General features: G+C 28.0%; 2 protein-coding genes across 2 annotated transcripts; one reads left to right on the plus strand and one right to left on the minus strand.

Annotated features, from left to right (window-relative positions):
- Window positions 1–5: 5 nt before the first annotated feature.
- Window positions 6–4939, minus strand: LOC119681321 (uncharacterized protein CG1161-like; the record flags this gene model as incomplete). The annotated part of the gene is made up of 5 exons (XM_038094480.1): window positions 4776–4939; window positions 4544–4719; window positions 4340–4448; window positions 457–582; window positions 6–110 (listed from the first exon to the last, which is right to left on the minus strand). Coding segments are annotated over exons 1-5 (585 nt in total), but the record flags the coding sequence as incomplete, so codon positions are not given.
- A 1137-nt stretch (window positions 4940–6076) lies between these two features.
- LOC119679769 (stromal cell-derived factor 2) lies at window positions 6077–7220 on the plus strand (the record flags this gene model as incomplete). The annotated part of the gene is made up of 2 exons (XM_038092306.1): window positions 6077–6110; window positions 6224–7220. Coding segments are annotated over 2 exons (615 nt in total), but the record flags the coding sequence as incomplete, so codon positions are not given.
- Window positions 7221–9815: the final 2595 nt, after the last annotated feature.

Genomic DNA, 9815 nt, shown 5'->3' on the forward strand with positions numbered 1-9815 from the left:
CGTTTCCATTTGTCCTGCTGGTGACCTACACGATTCAAGACATTTGCACGTGAATTTAACTCCTGATTTCTTGAGCTGGGCATTGGCGGTGTAGTGGAGGTTGTATCATCCTAGTTTTAAAAAGAAATATAGAATTTTTTGTTAAAAACATTACGAATGCCAAAAAGAATTTTTTAAGCTAAAAAAAGTATCCAAAAAAAAAAATTTCAGTGATGTGTGCAACAAGTTAACAAACAAAAAAAAAAAACAGCAAAAATGCATGTTAAAACGAAAGATGTGTCCCTTTGTGCTGTTGTCGTACAAAAGCACAAAGTTCAGGTTAGTAAAAAAAATCAATACATTAAGTGTAATATGGGAACAATAACTTAAAAAAAAACATATAATAAAATATTAATCAGAGTCTTTATTGGAATTCACTAAAAGACTATATTGTACGCTTGGATATTTGATATGTACATCTTCATTGGTATGCTCCTGATAGTTCGCCTTCACACGTTTGTTCAGCAATGGATCCAGGCACATCAGGAACAGCATATAGATTACCAATATGGAAATGATCCATATAACAATTATAACAACGACCTGTAATGGAATTGGAGGAAACCAGGTTAGTGTTATTAGAATTATTCATATAAATATATTTATTGTTCATTAAATAAATAATATATAAAATAAGCATTTTATATTATAAAATAAAAAAAGTTAAGAATTTGTATTAAAGTAATTAAATCACACATAAAGCATGTTTTCTGTACTAAGTAGACTTATTTTATAATTAATATATGAGCATTTATGTTGCAAATAAATAAATAGCTTATTAAATTTCAACTATCAATAATCCATTCGCAAAGGATAGTCTACTTTTTCGCACTATTCATTAAAGATAATATTATATTTACATATGTACAAACAAACAAACTTCTATACTACACAAGACAACATTGTTGTTATTGCAGATATGTTGTTTTTTTCTTTGCATAGTTCTTTTTTTTTTGAAACAAAGCGGGTGATGTTTCTCAACTCAACTTAAATGTACACATTTCGCAGAGAAATAAAAATTAAAACACACAACAAAAACAAGAACTAAAAAAACAACGGCGGCAGTGAGAATTCTATCATCAAGATAAAAATTGGTTAATAAAAGTACCCATTGGCTGAAAATTTCTGAAGGAAAGTGCATACAGATTTTATATTACAATGAAAAACTAGTTTTTATAGTAATCTTATAGTAATCTTATAGTAATCTTGTACTTAAATAGCATAGTTTTTATAATTACAGTAAAAATTTTCCTAAATCTCTTTTCTCATTTGTAAACGTTATTTTACAACAAATCTTTTTTTATTATTAATTAGAACAATTAAATCATTTTAATTGGATCATTATCCTCAAAACAAAAGAGAGGGATTCAACGAAAAAAAGGTGAATTTCCGTTTGAAACAGTGTTCACCGTATTTGTAACTTGTGAACGAACACTTTTTCTAAAGTGGCCCTTAGACATCAACGCGCGTTGACAAACACACGAAGTCTTCTCTCTCCATTACACATTAAATTTACCAACAATTTTTTAAACACGCCTCCAGCAAACAATGCAAAATTTGTTCACTCATCAGTATTAAAGCAATCGCTGAAGTGTCAACAGCGGCTGCTATGCGTAATTTCCTTAGAAAAATAATGTTTTACATTTAATTTATTTTAATTTATATATTTATATATATTTTTATGATTTCAATTTATATATTTATTTTTATATATATTATATTTTATATAATTTAATTTTTTTTTTTGGTATATTTTAATAACAAATTTGCACAATGCAATTAATATTTAAAACAAAATTTTTATTGTAATTTAATGTTTGGTTATTTTTTTGTAGCCCAAGGTTATTAATATTTTAATTCCTCTTAATAAAATGTTTTGAAAATTAAAAAATTTTACCTAGGTAGAAAATACAAATATTTAAAATTAAATTCATTCATATTTGCAAAGCATCGCATCCTAACGACAAATCATGCGTGCATTTAAACGATGTTTACGCTTCCATTTCTCAAAATAAATAAAATTTTGCATGCCGACCAAATCCGACTGTATATGCAAAAACACGAGCATGTTTGAAGAAATATCAAAATGTTTTGATTTTCGTCAACACATTTCTTAAAATTTCAAATGTTACTATTACACAAACAAATTTCGCATTTCACAAAGTAGGAGAAAAGTAGGAGAAAAAAATTCTCATGTGAGAGCGATTTTTTAGTATATTTGTTGTTTTATCTGGGGCGTGTTTAAAAATTTTTAAAAAATTGTTTGTGTAATGGCAAGCGCGCGTTGACAACGAACGTTGCTGTCTAATGGGCCCTTAAAACTAAATTCTTTTTTTTTATTGCATATTTCAAACAATTAAACCCTTTTGACTGGACTCTCATTTTGAACGAATGAAAGGTGCTTGGGAATGAATTTTCGCTTGAAAGAGTTTTCAATGCAAGAACTAAATGTTGTCTTCGTTTGTTGATTTCCGCAAAACAGAATAGTGACTTTCCTTTCAGACTTTATCAATCTAAACGAAAAATGGGATATAGAAAATTTACGAAATGTGATATCACAAACACCACCATTAAGTACTACTTAAACATTTTTGAAGAATAAATAAGAACACATATTGAGCAATGATATTTGCAAATAAGAGTACATATAGTTGAAATAAATAAGGACATACAATGTAATAGTTAATAAGGATGAAAGCTCAAAATAATACATAAAAGTCGCCATTTGAAGAACTATGATAAATATAATAAAAAAAATACCTGAGCTTGAGAATAATTTTACATACAGGATTGTATTGACTGTATACGTAAAGAATTACCACGAATGAATATTTAGTTAATCAAAAATAATTGAGATAGCGACAAATAATGAAAAGCAGTGAATGGAAAAAAAAATTATACTATAGTTGAAGTTCTAGTATAAGATCGCTGCAAACGTCTTGTTTCTTTTATTATTTGTTTCATATTTATATTTTAAAAAATGAAACAAGTGAATATATGATACTACATATCTCCATCGATGATCAATACATACGATCGATGATTCAAAAAAAAAATTTGATTTAAAACATTCGTTAATCTGAATACAAAAAAAAAACAAGACCAAAGCAGCTGCATATTGTGTCACCAATATACATCTGTTTTTGTCTTTTCTCTGGTATGTGCATTAAATAATAAGAAGCCATGTAGAACTTAACATGGTTACATCATCTCCAATAAAATGAAATTTCTCTAAAACACAATTGACTCAAATGCATAATGAATGAAGTGAAAGTCCAACTCAAAGGTTGTTAACAAATGATGATGAACGTAGAATAGGACCACTTACTTTCAAATATAAAAACTGTTAAAATAATAAATTCTGACTGGACATAACTGGACTTTCTGCATGTTTAAAATAATTCAGATAATTCTCCTATATAAAAGTTACAATAATCCAAGTTATGTTTATTGCATATAATTGATGCCGAAGATATTACGTAGGAATACGTTGATTTCTTGTTTAAAACATAACTGAGTTTTGCTCTTCATTAGTTAACTTTGATGATTGAGTATTAGTAAAATAAACCATAGTATTTTCTAAAATAGTACAGTAGTTAACATTTAATCCTGATGATAGTAAAATGCATTACGTATATGCATATTGTAGGAGTTGCTTCTTTTTCATAGCCAACCCCTGTGAAAAAGATTTCACTACTCACTTTTAGGGCCAGCAGCTACTACGTCCTTTTCAAACAAGGATGATGAGCAATACCTTCACTTCACGAAAACTTTTGGGCTGCCAAGAAGCATTTCTAAATTATCACTTAACTTTAACTTAATCGAGTACAAGAAACCTTTGTCGTATCTAATTTGTATAAAAGTTTTTTAAAATTAACAACTAAAACATTTATATTTAGTAAATATTTGCTCGAATATATGCAAAATATCATTACAAGAATTAGCAGATACAGAGAAAAGATGACTGAATGACAACAATTACATACAAAAAGAACAACTGAAACCGTATTTTGCTTTAAAAATGTATTTTGTTGTTGAATCACTAACCTACTCTATCCTCATTTCACTATAACCGAGTCCTGTGATCGAATTAGGACTTTTATGTTAATAATTGATCCTAAACGAGTAGAAGACATGCAGCTTTGCGTGTGAAGGCTCGAATATCTCTCGAGGATTTTGCAGTATACAAATCGCACAACAAAAAAAAAATTTATAAAACATTTTACTGTATCTAAAATTGTTTTGCTGTACTTCTAATTTTTTAAAAATTAAACTATTAAATTATTTTCTTAATAGTTACCTTCGTTAATGTAGTATTCCGTGCTTTATGTTTGCACTTGCATTCCTGACATATTTCCAATTGCTTGCCATTTTCGCTGAGGCGTGGCAGCAAAGCACCGTCACAAACGCTGAGTAAGTGGGTGAAAAAGAATATGGTTAAATAAATAAAAAAAAAATTATTAAATAATAACAATTCCTATGCAACAGACAAGACAAGACTTACCAAGTTTTAGGCGTTGTACTATTGGGAGATGCAGCTGTACTTGATGCCAAAACATTTGTTGCAATTGTACTACTGATTATTTTACTAACATTTGCAACGTCAACATTGTGTGATACATTTGCATTTGAAGCTGGAACGTTACTTGAAGTTAGATTGCTTAAAGCTGCCGATTCAGCCTGCGTCAATGCAAGATACTTAATTTCATTCGCACATATGAATTTTATTAACTTACCCATGTCACGCCAATCAAGTAACATATTGCAAGCAAACCAATATACAGTAATAAACGCTTATGCGCCATTAATTTGCTAATTATATACTTCTTTAAAGAAATTATATTGAATACTGATAAATTTTCTCTGTCTGTGAAGTAAATCAAGAACAGCTGATTAATTAGTGTTGTTTTGCTAATCAAAAGTTATCGAAAGTATTAAACAGCGAAATATGTTTGTATAATCGAATGGACGCAAGTTTGGTATTAACATTTCAATATTACTTTAATAAATTATTTTGTGTATTGCACATTTAAAAATATACTAATTCTGAATATTATTATTAAAAATAAAATATAAAAGTATTATATTAAATTTTTATTAAATAATCCTATTGAGCAGAAACTTCAACTGTTTTCTTTTATATGGTGTTTATACTGGCCAAAAATGATTCATTTCAAATAAATCATTTGAAAATGTTTAGATTCGTTATAATTCATTTGTTCTTATTTCAAACAGCTGATTTTTTCACTTGCCTGATGTCAAAAAAAGTTGGATTAAGGTTTAATATACCTTCAAACCTTACAATATAAACTGAAAACTTATTTTTAGCTTCGATTAAATTATTTTTGGGAATAAGTTCCAAAAAGACGATATGCAACCACCAAACATTTGTTTATCTTTTTTTGTAAGTATGTCAAAAACAGCTGTCTCAAACAGTCAAAATGCCATAAAAAGCTTTTATGTAGCAAATGTTCAATGTATTCATTTGCATTTGGGACATACTTGGAACTCATTCTAACCTCGTTGGAACTTATTTATACAGAATGAGATGCAATGAATCATTTGCTTACCATTTTTGATTTTTGACCAAAATGAGCGATTTGAGGCCAGTGTAAATCAATTCATAGTTATAATAATCAATCTTTAACATTTCCCAGATATAAATGGTAAACAAAAAATATGTGATTTCCTTAATTTGGGACAACATGAACACTTTCCGAATTAACTTAATTTCATTTTAACGAAATTAAAGAAATTTGGCTATCTGAATATAATATAACATATCTTTCGTCATCTGACAGTGTTGTAAAAATCATTTTACAACACTGTCATTATTGTTTATCTGTCAAATGACAAACATATGTGGTAAATGTTTGCGTGTCTTTTATTCACATTGTTAAAAAATAAGTTCCGCACATAAGAACACTCAGTGAGAAGATTTGCTGTATTAAATTACTGTGTTTTATTAGAAAAAATAAAAATTTTTTTTTTCACAACAATGAAATTAAAGGGAGAAAACATAAATTTATTAAGGATATTAATAATTTTGTGTATTTCTCCTCTTTATAACGGTGAGTATTTACATTGTGCGGCTTTATGTGTAAGCTTGCGATTGGTTTGCTTTGCCGCGCTCTTATTTCTAATGCCCCCGTTTGCTTATCAATTTTTATGTTTTTTTTTGTAGCTGTGAAAACAAATTTTGTTACTTGTGGTTCTATATTGAAATTGCTCAACTCCGATTACAATTATCGACTGCATTCACATGATGTGAAATATGGCTCAGGTTCAGGACAGCAATCAGTAACTGGCACTGAACAAAAAGACGATGTAAATAGTCATTGGGTTATAAAAGCACCAACTGGAAAGTATTGTGAACGTGGTGAACCTATTAAGTGTGGTGATACTATACGTTTTGAACATTTGACCACAAGGAAGAATTTACACTCCCACCATTTTTCATCGCCTTTATCAAATGAACAAGAAGTTTCTGCTTACGGCAATGATGGTGTAGGTGATACCGGTGATCATTGGGATGTGGTATGCTCAAATGAAAGTTGGATGCGTGATGCACATGTGCGTTTCCGCCATATTGATACTGGTGCTTATTTAGCAATGTCTGGCAAATCCTACGGTCGTCCTATTTCTGGTCAAATGGAAATTGTAGGAGTACACAGTATGCATCATGGCACGAGGTGGACAACGGCTGAAGGTTTATTTATAGTGCCTAAAGAAAAAGAGACTGTGTATCTACATAATGAGCTATAAATGTGTTAATGCGGGAGCATTATGGTGTTTATGCTGTTCTTTATGTTCCAATTCAGCAATTAGTTCAAATTTATGTTTATGGCAGGAAAAAGGACTCCTGTCTCAATGGCGGATCTTATTTAAAATTTTTATTTTATGCACGATTTCAAATTAATAAAATGCTGTTCTTAAGCCGTTAATGTATTAAACCAAAAACCAAATAAAATTATTTGAAAAGGATTGAAACTGACAATGCATAAATGAATTTTATAAAATTACAACTAAAGGTGCTATAAAGAAGCCGAATATATTCCTGCCGTAATAAAAAAACATTATTTTTTATTTTTAATAAATCAGCTTTCAATTTTTTATTTTGTATAAATTGTCAAATAATATAAGTAATTATTAAATAACTATTATTTATTATTAAAAAAATTTAATTTGAATATAATTAATTTTGCTATTATTGGATTTTTTCTTCCATTTGTAACACGTAAAAGAATTTTTAAATTTATTTTAAAGTTTGAGCATATATTATAATATAATATGGAAGATTTTTCATGATAATACTGCTTTGAAGAGTCGAAGGGGGCGTATTGTGCTTAATATAGATCATTTGTATTATTATGAAACATTCCTATAAAAAAATTTTAAATCAATATTATACATTAATTTTTAACTGAAAACACTTCTATGTTCAAATGATTATTTTTATAAGTAAGATTTCTTCGAATCTCAGAATGGTTACAGGCTCTTCGGGGAGGTATGCAGATCTCGGTTATTGCTTAGTCTGATGAAGTGACAAACAATAATCCAGTCAAGGCGTAGAGAGGAAAACTCGCAGTTAATAAAAAGTAAAAGTGCTCAAGTTCACTGATTCAATAAGCCTCAACATAATAATAAGATTTTGGAGCATAATATTTATACTTTTTTAAAGAGAGTTGTTTTAATCAGTTTTTGTATTATTATAAATAAATATTATAACTTAAAATGTTACTACTAGAAGTAACAAAGATACACTTTTCCTTCATTAAAAGATAAGATCTAATGTTGACTAACGTACGACTGCTTTATTATTATTCCGTTTGCATATCAGAATTTTTGCTTATAATACACAGGTTCATTTAAAGTAGAATCTAAATTGTTTCCAAAACATAATAGAATTACATTTGAATAAGTAAATAATTAATAGCAAGGTATATAACATAAATATAAAATTAAAAACTCAAACAAATCCTAGCTTGCAGTGAACCTAGAATATATAGAATTTGAAACGAAAAAAATTGTAGTCTTTCCGTAGAACGAAGCACTGCGACTATACTATATTTTTTATACTTATATTTATAATATATTTATATATATTTTTTATAGAAAGGTTTCGAAACCTATCTTGTTGTAGTTCACTACTTTTCGAAACCTCTCTACCAAATATTCTAGTTTCTATTAAATATGATAGTCACTTTCGTCATAACTGACGTTAAATTACAACTTATATCATATATATTTTTTTATACAAACAGATAACGCTAGATTTTTTCGTTGAGAAATTTTTAACATCACAAGATACATAAGCTCTTAACCTAGTAATTTCCTGGTGGCTCAAATCAAACTGGATAGTACCAACAAATAATATGACTAGAAGTCTTATCTACTTAAATGCAGAGATGACGTTCTGTGTCCTAAAATAAATTCAACTTGTTGAGATGCTTACGCAGTTCATGCTAATCTATCGGATAATCTGCCATCACATATTTCCTTTTATTTTCTCAATTTATATTGAAAATACTAATTTCACATTTAACGTAACTATAATTGTCTGCATTAATGGTCCTTTCCAACATAGGTTATTGCCAATAGATGGCCTCACTACAAATATTTAATTTTAAAAGGTTCTGTTTATTTTTAAATGCACGTTGCATAGTTTGTTTTACTAAAGCATTTAGTTTATTACTTGGTTCACTTATGGCTTGGAGTGTTGAAGGTATTACAATGGGTTTGTGTTATAGAGTCTAAGTTTTTCATTTAGGGACTCCTATTTATTTTTCGCTGCGTTTTTTAATTATTTATCAAACTTAACTTGTTTATTTTTTGTGTATTTTATATTTGATTTAAATTGTTACTAAATTTTATCTGCAATTATATATTTATTTTAAAAGCAGACCGTTCTAGGTTTATCAGTTGACAATAAAAATATTAAATAATGCTATTGCTCAATATAGTTATATAGTATATATATATATATATATAGACTTATTCAAAACGTAAACAAAAATGTTTGTTAAAAAAATGCTATTAAAATTCTATTTTGCTAATTTCAATATATTAAGTTAAATGTGTCAACTTAAATTAAAAGAATTTTAATTATAATTAAGTTTTGAATATTCATTAAAGTAAAATTTGAGTGAAAAGTCACGTAATTTGAAAATATATTATTAATTAAATTAAGGAAAATATTATAATAAGTTTTAAATGTATGTAATAATATATTAAAAACGTGTTTTTACCTAAATGTAAAGCAATTGATTTTAAACGGAATACAATTATAATTTTATATTGCGCGTATACTTTAACATGTGACTCGCAGTGTCCATAAAATTATTTTAGAGACTTCAAATGTAATTATTTAATGTAATAAAACACATATTTTCATGTGATTGTTATATAAAATATGAGTTAAAAAAATAATTCGTAACTAATAGGAGAGATGCTTTGCAATATTTGAGAAACTATGAACTCATAAATCTCTGCAAGAGTTGGGTCCAAAATTATGTTTATCTAACAGTGCAATATATCCACTGTTTTATAAGCGGCGAGTCTCAATTATTTCAAAAAGGGAGGTTCAGAAACAGTTTATAGCAGTACGTGTGGGGAAACAGCTACATCTGAATATTCAACAAAATTATATTCTTTAGAAAGCACTTTCAGATGTGCGTATATTAAGCTATAAGCTAAATTATATATACTGTGATTAATGATCATTTGATTAACCCATTAGATTTTATAATATGTAGAGTTTGAAAAAGTCATGCTAT

This window comes from Teleopsis dalmanni, chromosome 2 (genome assembly GCF_002237135.1).
Source record: "Teleopsis dalmanni isolate 2A chromosome 2, ASM223713v2, whole genome shotgun sequence".
Lineage (NCBI taxonomy): Eukaryota > Metazoa > Arthropoda > Insecta > Diptera > Diopsidae > Teleopsis > Teleopsis dalmanni.